Source organism: Silurus aristotelis (assembly GCF_946808225.1).
Source record: "Silurus aristotelis genome assembly, chromosome: 5".
NCBI lineage: Eukaryota > Metazoa > Chordata > Actinopteri > Siluriformes > Siluridae > Silurus > Silurus aristotelis.
The window spans coordinates 14,035,132-14,059,297 of record NC_139578.1 but is presented as its reverse complement, the minus strand read 5'-3'; the positions used below and the strand labels follow the sequence as shown (position 1 = coordinate 14,059,297).

General features: G+C 39.9%; 1 protein-coding gene across 1 annotated transcript; it reads left to right on the top strand.

Moving 5' to 3' along the window:
* The first annotated feature begins 205 nt into the window (after positions 1-205).
* cyp26b1 (cytochrome P450, family 26, subfamily b, polypeptide 1) lies at positions 206-20,216 on the top strand. The gene is made up of 6 exons (XM_083542336.1): positions 206-1,171; positions 11,004-11,228; positions 14,385-14,660; positions 14,785-14,940; positions 15,824-16,105; positions 17,702-20,216. Exons 1-6 carry the CDS (start codon positions 968-970, stop codon positions 18,092-18,094), a joined length of 1,536 nt encoding a protein of 511 aa, XP_083398462.1. The 5' UTR covers positions 206-967; the 3' UTR covers positions 18,095-20,216.
* The last annotated feature ends 3,950 nt before the right edge of the window (positions 20,217-24,166 follow it).

The following is a 24,166-nucleotide window of genomic DNA, read 5'->3' as shown; positions in this document are numbered from 1 at the left end:
GGCGCGCAGGTGGAAAGTTCATACTAGTAAAGGGGAAAAGAAACGAAAGACTTCGAAAACTTTTCACCTCTCTCTCTCTCTCTCTCTCTCTCTCTCTCTCTCTCTCTCTCTCTCTCTCTCTCTCTCTCTCTCTCTCTCTCTCTCTCCCCCCGGCATTGGGCATGTGTCCAGACCCCGCACGCTCCAGCGCGCTCCGCCTCGCTCCGGTGGGGGGGGCTAAAGGCCGCGCGCGCCCTGGCCCACCGCCTCGCTGCCTCCGCTATATAAACACACATTGGGAGCTCGCTTAGCGTTTCGAACTCACGTTGAGAAACTATGTGAAGAGAGAAAGAGAGTGAAAGAGAGAGAGAGAGAGAGAGCATCAGAAGAGAAGGTAGACAGACGTCCTACAGTCATTTGAAGATTTTCTTGCGCTCTGTAGACATCAGCATCCGTGCACAAGCCGCAGAGGATTAATCCTTCTTCTTTTACTCATTTATTTAACCTTATGTCCAGTACTTTATGACTGTATCAAAAATAGTTTATAAGTTATAATTTTTTTTTATTTTGGTCAGGACCCTTTTTAGGGTCTCACTTCGATACTTTTAAGACGAGTTTAAAATTGTCATCATCTTTCCCACGTGCTTATGCTATAGTCTGACAAGTTCAAGGCAATTTGTCATTCTTTAAAAAACAACAACAAAAAAATCAACATCCATATAGACCTTTTTGAAAAACAAAGATGTCATCATAGTTGTACTACGACTTATTTCTATTTGGATGCAAATTGATTCAATTCCCAAGTTTTCTTACCGTTAGGGAACTTTTACAGGTAATGTGAGAGATAAACTTCTGGAAAGTACAGCTGAAGTTCGGTCCATCATTTAGTGAAATACCTGCAGATCAGGGGAGAAAATCAGTGCTGCTATCAAAAAAAAAAAAAAAAAAAGGCTGAAATCTACTCGAGCTTTCCAGGGCGCTCGTCGCAATGCTCTTCGGGAGTTTGGACCTGGTGTCTGCGCTGGCCACGCTGGCCGCGTGCTTGGCTTCAGTGGCGCTCCTGATCGCCGTATCTCAGCAGCTCTGGCAGCTCCGATGGACCGCCACGCGGGACAAAAACTGCAAGCTGCCTATGCCAAAGGGCTCCATGGGCTTTCCTGTCATCGGCGAGACATGCCATTGGCTAGTTCAGGTAAGCGCACCTCTCTTCTGCTGTGTCCTCTTCTTCCTCACATACTGTATCCCATCGCATCAGGAGCTCACCTTTTTTTTTTCTTTTTTTCTCTTCCTTAATTTCTGCTCAACTCAGTTTTTACTGATGATTCATATCGAAATGCTGAACTGCCACGTGCATGTGCATCAATCTATATGACACAAGTGTATATTAGCCCATCGTTTAATACAGTTAATTCAAGTCGATTCTGATGAATACGTTGCAAAATTAGGCGACTTATAAATGATGTGGAAATTGGAATACCACGCTTTAGTCATCAACGCGTGTTTTATCAATCGGCGCAAAGAGGCGTTGAGGATGTCCCCGGTTAAATCCGCGCGCGTGCGCTCCGTGTCCAGCAGTGGTGCTCATGGATGTGCGCCTCGCGTACCAGGTCGTGTTTCAGGATGAACGCGGCAGAGTTTGTCCAGGGGAAAAAAAACCTCCCCTGCTACACGGTTAGTGGTCAGTCCACTGTTTTCCGCTGTCACGAGAGCAGCATGCTGTTCCGACAATGTGGTGTCTAATTACCGGCTTCTGACGCGCGCCAGAGCTCCGTAGCGATCACTCCGCGAAGCGTAAAGTAGAGCTGAGTTCTGACTCGGTTTGCTTATTTGTTTTGCTTCAGTTCTGTAAATCAAACGAGTTGAAACGTTGATTCGGGCAGGGGAATCGCAGAACTCACCAGACATTTCCAGCGGTGCTATTTGTTCCATGCGTAATTGCGCTTTCGGTACGCGTTCTTTGCCTCGCAATGTCACAGGAAAGCATTAAATAAACCTGAGTCGACGTTTGTCTTGAGTAAAGGAGAGCCGTGATGCCGGTCAGTGCTACTTAAGCAGGTCTACACTGCTGTAGAAGAGGGAAATCCGAGTAAAGCAGCTGAGTTCCACGTTTCTGCGTTCAACTGGGTATTTTCCAGTGATGGCCAACTGCCCGAGACCGCTGCAAAATAAGCACCAATTAGAGTGTAAAGGTTTAGTCCCATTGTTTGCCACCGAAAAAAAAAGTTAGGAGACTTTTTTTCTGCCAAAGGAAAGACGAATTTTACGCGGTATGTGCGGTATTTTCTACACAATGTACTGCTCAATGAAACAGTTCCCCTGAAAGCACAAGCTCATGAACGCACATTTAACTGTTTGCAACTGTGTATTAGGTTGTAGGTGTTTGTTGCTGCTTTGTAGTGCATGCACAATCCAGATCAGAACAGATGCGCTCCTATGCGCGTAAAACTCTCCGAAAAACTATCTGGCAGCATCTGTACAGAAAAAACAGAAAAGCAAAAACTCGGCAAGTGAGCAGTATATTAAGTCAGTCCGATTTAAATTCCTGCACATATGCCAGTATTTTGTCATGTTCTATTATTTAGAACGGTGCATTTTGTTCGGAACAGGCGATGCACCGTGCGCACGTGAGGCTCGACACGTTTTGGTGTGTTAGTTAAAGTGTAATGTTTCCACACACGGCGCTGAAGACATATTTTCATATTCAGGCTCTCCTCGCATTCTTGGCCACTTCTATTAGTTTGGCTCAACACTAGGCTACGATTAAAACCCTGTTAGGACAAACTATAAAGTAATATTTCGCCTTCGGATGAGGCCTTGGACGAGCGTATTCATATACACTGGTGCACGTGACCAGGTTTTGCATGTTTACACAATTTATGATATGATTTCACTTTACTGATATTACAGTCAATTGGGAATATATAAACATTGGGAAATGTTTACTGGTAAAAGGGCTTGCACACACACATTAGTTTGGCCAAATTTTTCACTTCATTAACCATGGAGAATGCAAAATAGGATTGAACCCATTGTAAATGATTGCTGATGACACAACAAGGCTTAGTGGCTTTCCTGTCTCTCTCTCTCTCTCTCTCTCTCTCTCTCTCTCTCTCTCTCTCTCTCTCTCTCTCTCTCTCTCTCACACACACACACACACACACACACACACACACACACACACACACACACACACACACACACACACACACACACACACACACAAACACACCTGTTGCTTACTTTGGTGGCCACTAATCTTCTGGCACAAGATCATTTTATAGTAATAAAAATAAATACATTCATGAGCACAGGTTGCATATTACACTGTTCTATTTAAACGCATGATGTACAGTAAATAATGGTCTGCAATGCATAATTGAGTTTCGATATGTTTAGATTTTCTCTTGGATGTTCACACTTCAGTATCTTTGTTTTAGATTATGAATTCCTTTCTACATTGGGATCCTAACAGAAGGCTTGTCCACATGCTGTTGCTGTGAATTATCATTCTAGTATAGAAAAAGCTCACACATTATGAAACATTTGTAACATTAAATAGCTTTTTGTAAATATTACTGAATCAATTGAACTCTTTTTCCAAGAAGAGAGACCCTCAGTCCTCATGCACAGGTCACCCAGCGGGCATCGGCAAGCGGCCCTTCATGCCACTCACCCAGCTCACAGTCCCCCACACCCTGACCCAGATCACTTTGGGTTGTGGATGGGGGCCACAAAGCCTTCCATGAGGGGTCACACTGCTTTTAGCAACCCCTGCTGGGATAAAGGGCACAAGGCCTGGGGCCTGATCAGCATTCCTGAGACAAACATAAACTCATACACTCTCTGCCTCTCGTTCGCTCACTCGCTCATTTACTCCCACTCTTGCCAAAGAAAGAGCGATACTCATTCAGTCAACCATTCCCCTCTTCACTCCCCTGCTCTCTCTCCCAGCTCATCTAGGATTAATGGGCATGAAACGACAGTGAGGGGCAGCACAGCCCCCTTTCACCTCTGGTACGCACCACCAACCCATCAAGCAGCCTCTTGTCTTTGGGGTGGAGGGAAAAAGAAAGAAAGAAGCTGGTGGCAAGGGGCTTGGCAGCACCAGCAGGAGGTGGCAATGGGGAGGGTGAAAGTGAGAATAAAAGAGGTCCCGGGGTGAACGCTCACACTGCACTGAACAACCATAATCTCTCTCCACATACTGTTTCCAGGTCAAAGGGGAGCCTATTCTCCTGGCCCACCTTGTTTAGCCAGCTTTAGATTCATTTTGGGGGAATTCTGGCACTTGTTCAGAACAGTTTTTTGGCGATGCCTACCTGTTACGCATCAGCCTGCATGCAAGACTCCTCATAATGCATTTCCATTACAGTAAGACCCCACACTTTCTTTTAGCCCTTGGCCCACCCCAGCACCCGCTTTGGCAGTCGGGTTGCAGGGGCTCTTTTGGGATGATGAATCCAAGAATAATGGGTCCTCCATTTATCCCTCCTTTATCTACTTCCTCTAATCTCTTGCTCACTTTCTCTGTGTCTATCTATCTTACTCTCCCTCTTGCATTATTATTAACTCAATGGAGGTTATCCAATGCACAGAGACATTCCAGCTGGCTATTTCAGTACATGGATATATTATGTGTATTTATAGTGAAGGTGCAGATTAGCATGGAGAACCTGCCATCCCCACGCAATGTTGTTACATGCAACACTAAATCAATAAATATGGCAACTTCTAGCCACTGAAACACGTAATCACCTTCTAGGGGATGGAGAGGGGAAGAGAGAGAATGAATGCCAAAAAATAAAGGGAAAGCCAGGGAGGTGGAGATAGATGGAGCCTACGTGAGCGCCAGTCTAAACAGGGATTACGTTTTTCAAATCCCTTTGCTGTGTCTGTCATTCTCCTTTTCTTATGTGACCCCTTTCCATGTCTTTCTGATGTGCTTCAAAAAGCATACAAAAAAATTCCTTTTCTTCTCTTCTTCAAACCCCTACGACCGCTAAGCAGCCCAGCGTGCGGGTCACCCCCTTGCTGATCTGAATAAATATAATTAAAAGAGTTTTTGTGGTGGTAATAAAGGGGTCATTTGTATAACATTTCCACAGTCCCACAAAGGCTACATTTATGGAGAGGGAGACTCGACCGGTGTCCAATTTACACAGAAATTTGTATTTTTAGTTTGTATTTTAGGCTGCACAGTGTGCAAAAGGGGCTGGTGGAAAAAAGTAGTCCCCTTTATTGCACCCCTTGTAAAATATCTGATAAATTTCTTTCAAATGTAAAAGAAACTATTGAGAATGGCATCTTAACCTCTTCATGACCAAGCCAGGCTAGACCAGAACAGATCTGTCCTGTGTTTTCACACACACACACACACACACACACACACACACACACACACACACACACACACACACACACCACACACACACACACACACACACACACACACACACACACACACACACACACACACACACACACACATCTGGTACCTACTACTATTTCAACATCCAGTGCGGCTGAGTCTGAGTCTCTGTTTGTTCTTCCATCTATCCTCTTTACTTGTCTCTCTTTCCAAACACATTCTCAATCTGGCCATTTCCTCATTTCTCCTTTTTTACCACCACTACTAACCCTTCATTCCTTTGAGCGAAGCAGGGTTTAGGCTTTCTGCATAAATAAACTTGACAGTCTAAATACATGTGGGTTAAGAGGAGGAAACAAAAGAACAAACCTAAACTCAGTGATGAAATTTTTCTTTTTCCCGTGAGCCTGTTAACATCATTCTTCCAACTTCATCTCATCTTTTTTTTTTTGTAGTGGAGAAAGAATGGCTCTTAACTGATACAGCACTTTTTGCAACACGTTTTTGACCTGTCTGAACAGCTGCTTAGACAGTCTTTGGATGATATACATATTATAAACCTCTTCATAAATATATGCAAAAGACATCCGTGTGTGGACGGAAATAAAAGGACCAGCATACAACAGAGTTTGTGTGTATCAGTGAGAGAGAGTAAGCTGCAGATTATTACCTCATTGCTTTTCCAGGGTGTGTGGCACTTTCGTGCGTCAGTCGCCCTTTTGGGGTTTTCCTTCTCTTTTTTTTTCTTGTTCTTTCTCGGCATGTCTATGCTTTGGTGGCTTCATGAGAAGGGGGCGGACATTTCTCACCTTCTAGCCAAATGTCATCTGGGCTGCCACACCCCGCTCACTTTCCCTCAGCTTTTTGTCTCAGCCTTCCTTGCTATTTCCAGAGGATCGACTCATCCAGCTTTTAAGCTGCAATCACTGTGCAGCCCATTTTGCACCATCCCTTGCTATCGTTCATCATAATGCCCTCACCCTCTCTCAGTCACTTTGTTATTGTCCCTTGCACACTCGATTTCTAATTTCCATTTTTTTATTCTCTCCTTTCTTCACCACAATTTTTTTGTGTCATATGTAATACTACTGAACTTTGATTAAACTATTAACTATTGGATTGCGGGGTTATTTAAGTTGACTGTGAAATGCACATTATGAGGTTTCTGTATTTGTGTATGTAGGTAGATGTGTGGAGCGCTCCCATGCTGCGTGTGTGAAAGGCGGCCTTGTCTATGAACTATAGTGCTGCTCTGAGAACTGTTTCTTTCTCTCACAAACCAAAAGCCAACAGGAGTGTAGACATCCTCCACACACACACACACACACACACACACACACACACACACACACACACACACACACACACACACACACACACACACACACACACACACACAAACACAAACTCCTGAAGGGTGTGATGACGAGATTTAGGTGTCGGCAAGAGGTTAAACTGCATTGGAGGGAAACTAAATGTACACCCAAATACTCAGCTTTCACATCCCGGTGAAAGATGCAACATTTGTTTCTCCTTGTAATGTTTTTTGGCTAAAAATGGACTTGTGTGTCTTTGCATGTACACGAATGTGCTAGTGTTACAGTTTGCCTTCACACTTACTTAATATGTTCATGTCTGGATCACATTACTTTAACACAGAATGTGGTGACCATCTTAAATTCAGTGCACGCACACACGCACACACGCACGCACACACGCACACACACACACACACACACACACACACACACACACACACACACACACACACACACACGCTTCTCTATGTTTATTCCTACACTCTGACACTGATACACAGTCTCAATCCCATCACTACATCATCTGTACAGTGGGATGCCATTACACACTAAATAAACAAATCAGCTTTGCTTTTTAAAGAAGTCGCCAAGAATACCTGCCACTTATTCTCTTCAGCATTCTGCTGCAAACTAAAACATCATCCACAGTTCATCCTATTAGGCAGAATTTACTAAATGATGACTGAATGGCTGAGCCCTAGTCTCACTAAATCTACATTACAGTGGTCATTAATTTTCCTTTAAATGATCACTGATATTGATTACATTAGAGAAGAAATAAATACAGAAAAAGTCTGAGACAAAAAAACAACATATTTAAAAAGTTAAAAGGAACAGTGATGGCACCTGCCATCACAAAATGCTTATTCATTAATGTTTTTTTACTGTTTCTTAAAGGTTCTTGCCATTTCTGAGGTGAACAGAGGTAAATCATAAGCATAATTTAAACACCTCAGAATTGCAGACAATATTAAGCCTTTTCTCATTTACAACCCAATATATAGATGGCATGCCAATTGCTATATAACTGTTTGGTCCAGCAGTTTATACATAAAAAAAAAATCCCATGACCAATATGCAATGTGTGAAGCTTAGTTTTAAACAAAATCTCAGATGAGTGATTATATTCTACTATTTATTTGAAAGTATTATTTTCCGGTTCATTCCTCCTTCAGCACATGTGGTTAACTCTTACCAATTTCTAGCATTAATACATCAACTTATCAGAAAATGGTTAAGGTTATGATTACGGTTAGGGGTTAAGATTAGGCGTTTAGGGAAGGGTAGGCTTATGAAGTGTATTTGGAACAACTTTAGGAATTCTGGATTTGGTCTTTATCAAAGAATGGCTAACCAAACCTTCTTTGATAATTGAAAGTCCATCATTTAAAACCTTTACTTAAATAAGAAAACATTAACTCATTAACCACATAAAACTTTTGCCACATGATATGACCTTGACACAAACATTGAGTGATTAAGAAACATCTTGCATCTACAAAATAACAGAACACATGTAAGAAGTATGTGCAACGACAAGACAAAAACACTTTGCCTGCAGCAATTACAGAAACAGATTGATCACATATTTCTTTTAATCTCCCCATCACATAAATAAATAACATTTCCAAAAGGAAAACTTGTCCTGGAATCATGTAAACAACTGTTCATTTGACCTTGGATATGATAAACGCATAATTGTGTGTTAATGCTGCCAAGTTTTTGTTTTTTACTATAATCGGGCTATAATACCAACATAAACACATGTTCAAATTGAGACTCCAGTGCCAGTGTGCTGAAGTGAATAAATTCTGCCCTCCCTATCAGCAAAACAAGCAGAAAAAATCCTCCATGCAGCTAAAATTATCCCTTCGAAAGAAACGTTTGTGTACTGTGTGCTATGAGAAACAGGTCACAAATCTTGCATTAAGGATGGAAGAGGGGGGAAAGGTGAGCAAACAGCTTCAACTAAGTTCCCTGCTGTTGGACCAGTATGTGAGTGTGCATGTGTGTGTACGAGGTTGTAAGGCTACAGTGGGTCTTTATGTGCATTGCAGAACTCCCAAGGGCTGCAGTCAATTACTGTGTATTATAAAGAGCAAGAGCCTTAGCTACTAACAACTTGGTCATAGCTTCTTACTTCCGCACTTCAGATAAAACGTTTGTCTAGCATGCATTACTGTACATCATGTGACATGCTGCCAGTGTATGTTTAAGAGGGAATTTTGCTTGTTTGTTTTGTCTCATTTTCACTAGTAACTCTTAAGTACTATTTAAGTGGGATATGTTTTCTGTATATGGATTTCAATAGACAGGTTGCCAGAGAATTAATTTAGATGTTGCCAGAGGATGACTATAATTATATGTAACAAATAATTCTTTTTCACTGGATATACAACCTCTGTATAAGTCACAGAAATGAGAGTCTCTTTAAAGAAAATAGACAAAGGACACATGGACATTTTATGCATGATCCACACTTACTAGAATTTTTCATGTAAGCGGTATAGCAATAATGTGTATGTAGGCTGTGCGTAGGTATGTTTTGGGAACATAATGACTGACCTAAATCCCAGTGTAAATAATCTAGATACACAAATGCCCAGTCTGTAAAAACTACTGACGACAGACTAGGATGGAAAAAAATCTCAGAGATACACAACATTATAACCCTAACTTCACATAAAAAACTAACCCTGTGTGAATAGGGCTTGGGCTCAACTGTGTGCAGGACTGTTCTGCTTTACATCACCATAGCTGTCTGAGAAAGCCTTAATTGCAGCGCGATTATTCCCCTCCGGCCGCACCCTGCACCGAGCATTAGACATTACTCTGATTAGGAAGGCCATTTAAGCCAAGTTGGCCCATAGCCATGAAGCTCCTCTCTGTTTTACCTACTTGTGAGGGCCATATTCTAATCACTTGATTTGGGATCCCCTTAGACAAGTGGTCAACTGCCGAATACCTAATACCTGCAACTTACATGAAGGGACACTGAATTTCCAATTTGTCACATCAGCCATTCAAATCATCAATTAATTTTAAACACTACTATTTTAGGATATTTAGTTATCCTAACTGTAGGGTTCATCAAATATTTGCAAAATTAGCAATCAGGTTTGCAGATTCTATGTGTTATAATATGAGTAGTACAAATTTGGGGCTAACAGTGTGATGGTTTGGGAAATGTTTGGAATAAGGTGCAAAGGGCTATTTGCAACAGGACAACTCGTTCTTCCAATTTGCAGCAATTGTGCAGTGTTTTTTTATGCAACAAAATTCCTGCATTATACCTCCAGCATTTGGCAATTCCTCACGTGAACTAATGCCATTCTAAATTTTAATCTAAGTGGAACATGGTAATAGATGGTTGTAGATGAAGTACATAACACTTTTAATTTGACTTTTCAAAACCATTACATTACTGATTACAAAGTTATTAATGTCAGCTACTGGATTCAAATTGCTTAATATAATAATGTCGCAAATTGTGCGTTAAGACTGCAGTAAAACTGGGTTGGTAAAGTGGTCTTTTCTAATGTGAAGCTGGGCTGTGCTAATATGATAAAAAGTGTTTTGAAAGAAACATTTTTAAACTGGCTTATACGTGTAATGTTAAAGAAACGGATTAGTCAGCCTGTGTTTTGTGTCTTGATATGTTTAGGTGATTACAGGTCTGATCATTGGCTGCCATTATTTAGGCAACCAGTGTTTCTGTGCTGAAACCTTAGACCTGAGCAGAAAGTTCACAGGATGTATTGGATCAACTCACTGACACAAGTGCACATTAGATCACTTCTCCCCTGTGATCACAGGGGATAAACTAGAGCCCCTCAATGCTAATCGCTACAACTAATCCACTTACAGAATGTCTGCCACGAACTGGACCTTTGAAACCTTGCAAAACAGAAACAAATTCATGGGGTAACCCTTTGGGACTGACACTGCTTTGCTCTATGTGGGTATTTGTGCTAGCACCTCATCCGTGCTGTAATATCCTACTAACGACTCCAAAAGCCCTCCAGCTTATACTAAGATGGGAAAGTTGGGGCCTATGAGCCCTGTATGTAGTAGGAGACCTAACTGAGCCTTTTTAGCAAAGACCCATGGGAACATTATATATATATATATATATATATATATATATACAATAAAAATTGTCGCTTGTAATACGTCATGTTTTCCATGCTGTTGAGAATTACACTGATCCATTCTAGCTCCCTTTATAACCATTGTTTTTAGGTCTCAGAATGTAGAATTAAATGCTTTGTAGTATTTACAGTTTGGTTATCGAATAGAATTACTCCTAACCATGCTTTTTCTCCTCTTTCATGAAGGGTGCTGGGTTCCATGCTTCAAGGAGGCAGAAGTATGGTAATGTGTTTAAAACTCACTTGTTGGGCCGTCCAGTTATCCGGGTGACAGGAGCAGAGAATGTACGGAAGGTGTTAATGGGGGAACACAGTCTGGTGAGTGTGGACTGGCCTCAGAGCACCAGCACTCTCCTAGGGCCCAACAGCCTTGCCAACTCCATTGGAGACATCCACCGCAAGAAGAGGAAGGTGAGATCAGTTTCATAAAACCACCCATATGCATACATAGGAACACATGCTCACATAAAGATATGCAAGTGACAAGTCACAAGAACTTAACATGTATAAGCTAGGTTCCCTCTAACACACAAACACACAAAAGAGATGTAACCAAGTATAATATGAGAAAATAATAAACACACAACAGGCAAGCAGTCAGGTATTAAGTTTGTGGCTGAAAATAAACCAATTAGGCGGCTAGTTTTAATGTAGGATCCAAATAAATGACAGAAAATACTGAAGGCAGAACCAAAACTAATAACTGTACAAACAGAAATAGAAATACAGTTAAAACATTTGCAAACATTTAAAACACATATTCAGAATGTACAGATACATGAACATGTCTACATTCTATCAGTGGTTGGCTCTATGGTGTACCGTTCTCTTTCTTAATGCTGCCTTCTTGAGAGATACTGAGAGCAATACAGAAAGGCCCGAACAGAGAACAGACCAGGCTCTCTGGGACAAAGCCTGACAAAAAGAGAGAGAGATACTAGGCCAGATAGAGACAGAGAATTACATTTCATTCTCTCTGTCTTGTCCCATTCCACTTTGGCCCCAGATATCAGCTCACTAGCAGGATATTATTAAGCCTCTGTCCTCCAGTCTGACCTATTGTCCAGGGCCAAAATGGCTCTTTTGCGATGTCTGATCCCATCCAGGCAGACATGGGCTCGGGTTTCCCTCACACACCTGTCCCATTAAGGGGTCAGAGAAGTGTAATCAGTCTGCTTAATCCTACAGGCCTGGGGCCTCATGCAAGCCCCACTAATTATCACTAATTAGTCAGCCTGCCTCAGCCGCACAAAGACGGCCTTATCTAACTCTGAGGCCTGTGGCAGGCTGGAGCTGTGCTAGCCACGTTAAACAGACTGCAGTGTCATGTGTATACACATTCATGTTCAAAAATGCAGCAAAGCTTAATAATTCACTATTTATGTTCTTCCATATGAGCTCAGATATATGCTACTGAGAAGAAAAGTTGACCAGCAATCAAATTCTGGTAGTCGTATTCCATCCACCTTTCTCAACAAACGTGTCATTGATGAATTCCTTGCTTATGTCTCCATTATGTCTGTGATGGAAATTTCCCCCTCAGCACACTTGGAAGCTGTTCTAGGATTTATGCCAATAAGACTCAGCTCTTGAACTAATCCATCACTAAAGCTACATGAGGAGTGCCTTGTGATGGCCTGGGGCTTCTAACACTAAAACAACACTCACAACAATAACACAAACACACGCCAGGGCAAAACCCTAATTCTTACTGCTTCCCTAAGATCTTTGGGTTAGATGGCCCCAGACATGCCCTAGAAGCAAATCTGCTCCTGGAAATCCCATGCAGAATTTAGTTATAAATTGCTGTTGAAGGTTTGAAAGCATGTACAATGTGCACAAATGTTTTAAAAGTAGAAGTGCCACTAAAGCAGCTGACACCGAGTGCAAATCTTATTTATTTTTACCTTCAGTGTCTTGCCATGGACCGCAATGTTCTTCACCTGTTTTCACTGTACTTTTGGCACATTTTCAGCACATTTTCCAAATAAATGCAGGTAGAGAGAGACAGAGATGTTAAAAGAATGTAGAGTTTAGTTTTCCTGTTGGGAAAATGATGAGGTGACATGGGATGTCATTCAATTATTCATTGGGACAATAAAGTGAATAAAGTGAAACTGTTGTATCCACGACATTGGCCAGTAGAGGTCAGAGTCTTTTAATCCTAAAAATCCAGCTTTTTCGCACATTTCCTTTCCTGAGTATGGAATTGTGTTTTAGTTCTAAGAGTGAGAGGGGGAGAAGCGTGGATCGAAGCATAGTAAGTCAGAGGGACGTGGTGAGGGAGTGAGAAAAGGAAAAAAAGAAGAAAGAAGCCTTTACATTCTGTTCAAACCAGCAGCTTTTAGCTGTTTCATATAATTTAAGACATATGGAAATGATTAAGGCAGGGACGTTTCAGAAAGGATGTGTATGTCAGTGTATATGTATAAGAGAACACAAGAAACCCCTATTTTTGTAATGAAGACAGAGGAGTGGCTTAATTTTTTCCCCCCGATAATATATTAAATGCCCCAATGGCTTGTGGACTGTCATTGGGTGTATTTTACTTACAGTACATCTGTATTGTGTATGGCAGAAACAAAAGGAAAAAGAAACATAGACCAACACATGTGGGTTGGGTTTAAAAGAGTAAAGAGCAAAGACTGAGCAAAATGCAATGCTGCATCGAGACAGTGAGAATAAGTGAGAGATAAAGGAAGGACGCAAGAGTTTTGCCACCGGCACCAAGCCACCATCTTTACAACTCTGGAAAAGCTGGGCAGAGCCAAGGTATTTGGGGTGGGATGGCACATAAAAAGTACTATTGTTAGTTGGCAAAGCTGGACTTTTTAAGGGAGAACATAGATGTTATTTCACCAAACAAACCGGCGCGAATGAGACACATTTGAAATGCACTACCAGAGCCAGGAAAATCTTACCTTCCCTGCTCACTCTCTCTGCTGATGGAGAAGGAAACTCTCTCTGTCCAGGTCTACTATAATGGAGGGATGGGGAAAGGGAGGCAATAAAAAGTGAAAAGGTCAAAAATAGTGGGGACTTGTGAGCTAATGAGAACGTTCCATGTCTCATGATGAAAGGAAAATAAACTAGTGCTACAGCTGCTTCAGTGTGTCTTCAACATAATATTTATATGACATTTCTACCTTTATTTCTTTTAAACTTGGTCTCAGTTTTTTTTTTTTTGGGCTCAGTGGAATTGTGGGAATCAACGTTTTAAAAAAAGAATCCACACACCTGTTTCTTGCTCTCAAAAGTCTTAAGACATGCTTTTGCATTCATTTTAGACTTCACAAGTATATGTAGAGCAGAACTGAATTGAAATTATAGCAGTTTTTTGTAAAGATTGTTTATTATAAAAAAGTGTCAGTAATAGTGGCATAACCCTGCTGCTTAGTGCCAGGTGCTACTATTAGACCAAACTGTGCTACTTTAACTGATACGCAGTACTGAGGCATATAGTATAACATTATAAGAGTGTGCATAATTATTTGTCTGTAATATACTAGCTAAATTAAGAGTAATAATCAACTCTTAATCAACTCTTCTTTTTTTATCTCTGGCCAGATCTTCGCTAAAGTCTTCAGCCATGAAGCACTAGAGAGCTACTTGCCTAAAATCCAGCAGGTGATCCAGGAGACTCTACGTGTGTGGAGCTCCAACGCAAATCCCATCAATGTGTACCGTGAGTCTCAGCACCTGTCCTTTCAGATGGCCACCCGGGTGCTCCTTGGTTTCCGCATATCCGATGAAGAAATGCACTTCCTTTTTAACACTTTCCAGGAGTTTGTGGACAATGTTTTTTCATTGCCCATTGACTTGCCTTTTAGTGGCTACAGAAAGGTAAGAGGCTGCAGCATCACATAACTTATTTTGCATCCTATTTTTCACAAAGAACCTGAAGCATTACATTAAATTTGCAGTCCATCGTAGTTACAGTCTGGTATTTGTTCATGTTTTTGTTCAGGGCATTCGTGCAAGGGACACCCTTCAAAAGGCCATAGAGAAAGCCATCAGAGAGAAACCATTGTGTACACAGGGAAAGGACTATAGTGATGCCCTGGATGTGCTTCTGGAGAGTGCTAAAGAGAATGGGACAGAGCTTAGTATGCAGGAGCTCAAGGTTCGTACCACTCCTTATTAACCCCCAGTTTTAGATGGCACATACTTATATCCTTACTCCTTGTTCAAAGTAGAATTTTTATTTTTCTTGTAGGGTACTGTGTAACTATGCATGAAGAACATGGGATTTAAATTAAGACCAGTAGATTTTTAATCACAGCCTGAATGCCTGAAAATGTTAAGCCATCCACAACTTTAAGATCATTCTATTTTTGCTGCAAATTCGTCCTCTCCCAATCAGATATTGATGTATTGACGAGTTCATTTGGGAACATTCAAGAAAAACCATCCCTTTGTTTTTTTAATCATAATACTTTTTACATGTAAAAGTACATACAGTATAACATATATAAAAGTATATGTCGGTTCGATTTTGTCTTTGTTGCACCAAAACACACACTTGCACAACTTTTTTTATGGTTCCCTCTTTGTGGGATTTCTGAGAAGCCAAAATAAAAGTCCCACCCCAAATCCTTGACTTCCATTCTCTGACACAATCATAGCAATTTTTTTTTGACTTTGTAATCCCTCTGAGTTAGAGGCATGCTGCTGCCTTTTCAGACAGGAGCAGATGGGTGGATCCCTCAGGCCTGTCAACACTAGCTTACTGGTATACCAATTAAACAAATGAAAGCAAAAACCTGACCCATGCAATATGGCTGCCAAGCCAAAGAGAGGAGTGTGCTTCCTTTCTACTTCGCAAAACACATGCTAAGCAGGAAAAGACACCAATGTTGTGGTCATTAGGATTTGCTGCACTGTAGGCCATGTCATTTTGTGAGGAGATATTAAGATTCCAAGTGCTATGCTAATATCGGTTATTTAGCATGTTACCTGTAGGTCTGTTATCTAAGATCTCTTATCTCTCTTTATCTAATCTCCAGGAGTCCACCATCGAGTTGATTTTTGCTGCCTTTGCCACCACAGCAAGTGCCAGCACCTCTCTGGTCATGCAGTTACTACGACACCCCGCGGTGTTGGAGAAGATGCGTGAGGAGCTGCGTAACTGCGGCCTTTTGCATGATGGCTGCTTGTCGCAGGGCGAACTGAGACTTGACAGCATCTACAGCCTTAAGTACCTGGACTGTGTCATCAAGGAGGTGTTGCGCCTCTTTGCACCAGTGTCAGGAGGCTACCGCACCGCCATGCAGACCTTTGAACTTGACGTAAGTCACACAAACCATGCTGCTAGTTACCAAAAGAAACAAATAAAAATAAATAAGCAGTTTTGTTATGCTGTGAGATGCATTTAACTGGCAAGGTCTGGGTCCTTTTAAGCTTCAGTGTAAATTAGCATTATTGTATTATTAGTTATTATTACATTATTAGTATTATTGTTTCTTCCTAGATGATTCCCATGACCCCTCAGGGCATGAGGATCTTTAAATGTGTTGATGAATAGTATGACATAAATTGTGAATATGATTACCTCTGTAATGTGTAAATTTTTTGCTATGGCCTTTCTGGTCAACAACATCTCAAACCAAGTAAACCTCATCAAAACACCAGCTGAGGTAAGAATGGTGTTCATCCCGCTAGTACAGTTTGACAGGGAAAAAATATTAAACATGCTATTAAATAAATATCACTTTAAATGTGAATTTTAATAATTCCCTAAAGCTGCTCTGGTGTCCCCAAAATTTAAGACAATTTATATTGTTTTTTCCTTTCATTTAAATCACCCACCGATACATATGAGATTCGGAGCACATGGATATTGTTTTTATGCATGTGCAAATGTGCAAATGATACAGTGAAGTAAAATAAAGTCTGAGGTACAGTGGTCAACATTAAGAACAGAACCATCTGTGAAATGTCCAATACTTTAAAAAAGTAGTGCAAAAAAATATAAAAAGCAGTCAAACCAAACAAGAACAGGATTTTCTTGGCAAAAATGCCATTTCACTTGAACGCAAAAGGATGCGGGATATGAATAGACAATTTGCTTCCAATATTGGCTCATTAATTTCAAGCTAATCTAGGAGAACTGTATCCCCTAAAAACTGCAAAGCCTTGGATGTGTGAACCGAAAGAAAACAAGAGCTCGGTTACGGTGGACATTTGCCTTGCTATTTGCTTAGGCCGTTGGTTCAGTGATTACGTCTTTGTACCTTGTATGTCTAGTGTAGATGGACTATATAATCACAGAACCATGCCGATTTTCTCCTGTCAGTAAAAAAAACCAAGTGAATTCCCTGTTTTCCCATTCCAGAGCTGATAGAAATGGCTATAGTTTTTACACTGGCTGTAGTGAGACCTCCCAGAGCCAAAAAAAAAAAAATGTATCACCAGTTACATCACCATAAAAGATGGCAGACAAAAACTGATCTTTATACCACATGCCAGTATAAGCAATACTTCAGGCAGCAAGACAGACCATCTGTTTTATATGCAAGGCAGTTTTTGACAGAAAGATTCTGTCTAAGCAGACAAACTGACATTTTGCTCATTCACTCGATGTTTCTAGTTTTAGAAAAAAGAAAACACACCAGGAACAAAGCAGCATTGATGTAACAGCAGTGAGCTGTCTTCAGAGCATTAGTTATGCTGCAGAATAACTGTTGCTTGTAGCTTATAGTTAAAAAAGTATAGTAGTAGTTTATAGTTAAAAAAAGTTCAGCTATTAGTTAAGGTAGCTAATAATACTATTACATTACAAAAGAAGCAGGACTGTCCATAAGTCACAACTGCTTTATACTGTAGGTTTTAAAAGTTATATAATTTATATGCTCACCTTATTTTTCTCTATCTTTCATACATAGGGAGTGCAAGTTCCTAAGGGATGGGGTGTAATGTACAGCATCCGAGACACTCATGACACATCAGCCGTTTTTAAGGACGTGGCTGCCTTTGACCCTGATCGCTTCAGTGCAGAGCGCAGCGAGGATCGCGAGGGCCGCTTCAATTACCTGCCCTTCGGAGGTGGTGTGCGCTCATGCCTGGGGAAACAGTTAGCCGTGCTCTTCCTTAAGCTGTTGGCTATAGAGCTGGCCGGGGGAAGCCGCTTCGAGCTGGCCACACGGACGTTCCCACGTCTGATCTCTGTCCCTGTGGTCCACCCTACCGATGGCCTCCGAGTCAAGTTCTTTGGCTTGGATTCCAACCAGAACCAGATCATGTCCAAGACAGACGAGATGCTGGGTGCCGCTGTGTGAGAGGGGAAAAGTGGAAGAATGGATGATTTTTAACATATAATGTTTTTGTTTTTTTTTTAACCGGCAAAAATCTAGTGAGTTGAGAGAGACACTCTTCTTTGTCAGTTTCAAGATGTCACTTTTTGTTTGCCAAAAATGTACAGTCTATCTTTTTCTATAAAAAAAAAAAGCATAATAAAAAAAGCAATGCAAAGACCATTAAGCGATGCTAAGACCATTTAGTGATGCTGTGAGAGGAAGGGCACAAGATGAAAAACATTTTAATATACTGAAGGTTTCAAGAAGAAAGAGGAATGTTATGTGTGTCCAGATAAGTCGATTTCACAGGGTATGGGCAAGTGTGTGCTCACAGTGAAGTATCATGAAGAATCATTCTTATTACAGCCTGAGGTCTAGTACAGGGGTATCTTTCAGGGTTTGTGCGTGTTTGTTGCTTGTTCTTTTTTATGTATGTCTGTAAAACAAATACTTATCTATATGTACGCATGTTTTTGGTCATTTGTGTGTGTGTGTGTGTGTGTGTGTGTGTGTGTGTGTGTGTGTGTGTGTGTGTGTGTGTGTGTGTGTGTGTGTGTGTGTGTGTGTGTGTGTGTGTGTGTGTGTGAGAGACTGTGTGAATGAGTGTGCGTGGGTGTACCTATTTGGAGGTAGGGTGGCTTCAGGCATTTAGGAATGTAGAAAACAGTGTAAGCTAGAAAGAATTAAAGGAGGGTGTAATTACTCAGGTGTGTACGTAGAACAGGAAGACTATCTAGACTAATCCAACACTATGTTGTTTCTGTACCTGCACATAAGTGACAATTTATTATCATATTATTACAAACAGAGTGTGTGTTTGTGTATGTATGTGTGTGAGAATGAAAAAGAGAAAGAGAGATCATAAAAAATGCTCAACCTGTGTGTTATTATAATTGTTTTGTTTTCTGTTTTTTATTTTATTTTATTGTATTGATGTCATGTTGAATTTTCTTCGTGTTGTCTCCATGATGTCAGGTTGCATCAGGTGTATGTGTGTCTGAATAGACACAAGACTTTCAAAACAAGCTGAATTTTGGGGACAAAGACTAAGTTCATACTGCAAAGTATAGATTCCGAAAAGATCACTACAGAACACAGAGTTTGCAGGCCACCATATTTGCTGCTTGAGAGTCAGGATGTTATTCACGTGTCTGAGCAGAGCACTGTCTGGCCTCTGCTGAGTGGGACTGTTCTTTTTCCTGCTGCTCCACCTTGCAACACTATGATGCAAATGGATAAAAAGGTCAGATTTGCCAATCATAAGTGTGTTGTTTTTTGTCAAATTTAACCTTCAATGCCACTTCACATGAACTCTTTTCGTGAGTGACTTGCAGTAAGATTGAAAGAGAGGGTCACTAGAACCTTTGGTGGAATTAAAAAAAAAAACCCTATGGAAGATCTTTATCACTTCTTTCACACATCATACGTAGAAGTATTTTTGTTGGATAAAACATGCCACTGATCTTTCTATTATTAATATTTGAATGAAATGAAATAAAATCTGCTGCTTCAAATGTACCGCTTTCTAACAGGAAGTAGATGGCTACAGTAGTGTGCAAGGGAAGTTTGTCTGGTCTACATGCAAATGGTGATTGTGTAGGCAAATAGAAATTGGGAAATCATTGCATTATCTAATATTGTAATATTATTACTATTAATATTATTGTAATAAATATTATTTTAAGTGTTATTTTTGTTATTTTCCAGAATAGAGTTCTAGTATAAATAAAGTTTGTTGGTAAATATTATTATATTTAGAATGACACGAATGGCAGTTATATTGTAAACAGTGTTTAAAATGTTAATATGATTTATGTTATTGTAATTATTCTATTATCTTTATTACCATCATTACATTAGTTAATATTAATAAACACAAAAGCACTTGTGGGGTATGTTTATATTTGAGTGCCATGCGACTACATGTTGATTATTGAGTTTGTCTGTACATAATATTTTATTTTCTCTTTTTACAAATCCACATTTCACTTAGTTTAAATATAAATGTTTTATCGCCCTTTCTTTTTTTTTGTTACAATGGATCTTAAATGTACTTGGCAATTTTATAAACCCCTGTAATAAACTATAATGTGAAAAGCCACTACATGCGACTTTGATTTGTTGTTATAACTAATATTCAGTGTCATAGCACAACAGTGTTTTTTTCACCTTATATCCGAAGGGTCTCTGGTTCATTTCTAATATTTGGTTGGATTTCTTCCTACCGCTAAAAACATGCCTGTAAGAAACACTAAAGTGTCTGTAAGGGGCTGGCATTCCACCCGGGCTGCATTTTCACCTCATCACTCCAGAAAAAGTTGGTTTTGAAGATGAATAAGGAAAAAGATGTAATTAATACTGGTTATTATTGATTTTTCTTACTCAAATATATAATATATTTAGAAAACAACTATTTTGCTGCATTAACTAAAGAATGAGGTTTGCTTGGGAAGTTTTTTTTTCAGCATACGCACAAGTTTTTGGTTATGATTAAACACATTTCAGTTGTCAACCACAGTTATTTGTCATTGTCCCACATTAAGCGGAGACCACAGAACACTCTTTTGATGATCTGCGGTGAAACCTTGCCTTCAGTTAATGCTTGTTTTGTGACAAAGAGAGAAGTGATTAATTACATTGCATGCTTCCTTTTATGCTGTGTCATATTGATGAACCAGGGTCGTTCATGCACATGAAGGTACATTTTTCAGCACATAGACTATCTACAGTCGAATGACATCATATTTCCTCCATAATGATCTGTTTAATCGTCACTGCAGGCACACACACAAATACTGACTTCCTCTCCCTTTCAAGTGGGGCGGCACAGGGAACAGCCATGGAGCACAGTTTAGCACATGTGGCCAAATCCAATAGAAGAATGATGTGTCGACTGGCACGTTCACATCACCGTTGGTACAGTCACATGTAAACAAAAATAATGCTATTAACAATTCTTGTGGATTATATGAATCAATATTACTTAAGGATTATTATTTTTAATATAATTCCTTTATTACTTTAGTAAACCTAACTGGATAATGATAAAGTAAAAGAGTACATAACCCAAACCACATGTTAGCTGTACAAATTTGAGACCTGATTAATGCTGTAACAGATTGATCTCCTGTAAAGTACAACTATTATAAGTAGTATAAGTAGTCAAAAAATTGGAGGTCCTGGGGGAGTGATAATGACCTCAAGGGGCCAAGCACTGACAGAAAGTCTTTGGCAAGAAAAACTGGAACCAGTTGGAAGCTTTGTCCAAAATCTCGGATTTCAGCCAGATCAATGATCATGATTATAATAGAAAGTTTTGCTGGTATTGGCCGAGAGCACAAAACAGAAAACAAATAATATCCTCAGCATGACAGTTGATGCACAAAACTTTTGTACTTCTACTGTCACACATACATTTACTATATATATATATATATATATATATATATATATATATATATATATATATATATATATATATATATATATATATATATATATATACCAAATAAATACCCAATTACCCATCTCAACATCAGTCTCATTATCCACAGTTCTCCACAGTGACTCCATTTGCTCTACACTTCTTATCAGCTCATATAAAGAACAATGGTCTCCTTTCAGTTTCCAACCCCCACAAACCTCCACCTCCAAGCCAGGAATTCTGATTTCCGACCGCAGTGTCTGGGAGTGTGCCTGGGAGCTGACATTTGGACAACATGGAGATGCGCTCAGGGTGATTGGATTCTTTCATTGTTCTCTAAGGAAAATGCTCAATAAGGGAGCCACAGTCCCTACTGGCCCTCGACCTCTCTGAGCCAGTAAGTCCCTCATCTCCACAACATTCTTGAGAAGGTTTCAAATGTTTGTATTTCTGCTGCAGACATTTTGCCAATTTTCCTCAATTAGGCACACAAAGGTTTCATTGAGCAGATATAGAGATCCTTGGGCATGCTAGCCTCATGCTTTTAAGTACAGAGCTATGATGAGGAAATAATGTAGTGATTTGTTATTAATGGATGTATCATTTGAAACAAGATATATCCAGGCAAAAAATGGTGTACTGGTAGAGGGGGTCAGTTAAATATTAAGTAGATTTTTTTTAACTAACCGTGTTTAAAGAACAAATACTATATGTTCTGCAAGTGCTGCAATAAAGCAATATAATAAATTTCTGATACGATTGAATCCTAATAAGAGCTTGCTCCAGCAGTTTGTCAGCAAAACAGATGAACTTAAAATAAATGTTATCATTTGTATTATTTAACAAAAAACATGCAGTGCTAATGCTAAAATCTTGTTTAAACCAATTCGTACAATCATGTGCATGTTAACTGTGAGAAAATCTTTAATCTTTCAGCTTTGCAGTTGTTCATCAGGGCACCAGTGATGTGAGCAACTTTGGTCTGCCAAGAAATTTACTAATATTGGAACATGCATCATCACAAAGCCTTAGCGATTCACGTTTTCAATCTGGAAGTAATTGAAACAAGCTGATGTGGGATTTAGGCCTTCAGCTGTGGAGGCAGATGAGAGTGTTGACAAGACTTTAAGATGTGAGTCCATGTTTGAACCAAGACTGAACTATAGCCATTCCCTGAGGAAGTACTATTAAGGTAAATGAGGTTCCATAAGTAATGAAGAACTCTTTCCCGTGCACTGCTGCAATGCAAACCAGCAATATTCGAAAAGCATTATAGAAAATTAAATCACTTACACAAAGCTCTTACTGGATATTAATCAGCTGATTCATGAGTCAGAAGTTTGAAACTTCAAATCTTTGGGAAAGTCTTGATATTTACATAATCTGCATGAATAGTATCCATATACATATAAAGCACTAAATGAAAACTAAATGTTTCAATATGCTCCTCAGACAGCGATAAAAATGATCCCTTTCTGCTTCACTTTCATTGCTCTCTAAATTCACAATCGTCCCATTGTACATAGATCTGGCAGACTAAGTGCACAGCCTCTTACTCCTGATTGTATTCTGACACTGAGTGGGCACAAGACTGTGTATAAGATTGTGTGTGTGTGTGTGTGTGTGTGTGTGTGTGTGTGTGTGTGTGTGTGTGTGTGTGTGTGTGCGTGAGTGTGCGTGAGTGTGTAGGTGTGTGTCCATCCATGTACGTGCATACTGTATGTGTTAAATGCTGTTTATGAACAAAACCTTTCAGAGGAAAGGAAGCAGAGTTCTGTTAATCGCCTGTGGTCTGCCTCTTAAAAAATGATTCAATCTGGGATCGTTTTTGGGATTAATAGTTGGAAACCAAGTACATGATTCATAAACACTCACCAGAAAAGACTTGGACACAAAGCTCCAGTCAAATATTGTAGAGAAAAATCACACCACGTTTTACAATGAATTATTTTTTCCTATTTTCTAACTATATGGTGAAATTGGTGGTTTGATTGTTTGTTTTTTAAATGAAGATGTCGACATCATAACAGGGTCATAGTAAAAATGTAAATAATAGAAAAAATGGTTTCTTGCTGAATGCACATCCTTTTCTAAAAGACCAAAAGCCCACAGTATACTGTTACATAGAATAATTAGAGGGATAAACTAAATGTGTTGAGGGTTCTAGATGGAACCTTTATTAATTCAAGAGGATTTAACTACACGGACTGCTCTGTCCTCTGTCTGTGCTTTTTCTCACACTCTAAAAGAAACTAGCAGGGGCATTGGTACAGAGTTGCTTTTGTCTCAGAAATGCATCACACCTCTGGCATTGTGTCATCTCAACATCTTATCAAATGAATTCCATGCTGTTACAATCATCTGTCCAGCCAGTTCACATTATTGTTTTCTTACACCATAATGGCTCATCCTCCAGAAGGAGAGTACCTTTTCTACTGATGTCACCGCTCTCACTTTCCTTGGGGTCTTTAATCTCATTTCTGACAAGCTCCAGTCCTCCTGCCTTGTCTCTTTTTTGCACTTTTGCGCCTGACATTCAGCAGCACTAAAACTTACACGAGAAGTGCCCTCATCTTGTTTTCAGACCTTCCCTGCTGTAAACATCAATGTTGCCCAACTCCACCTTTCAG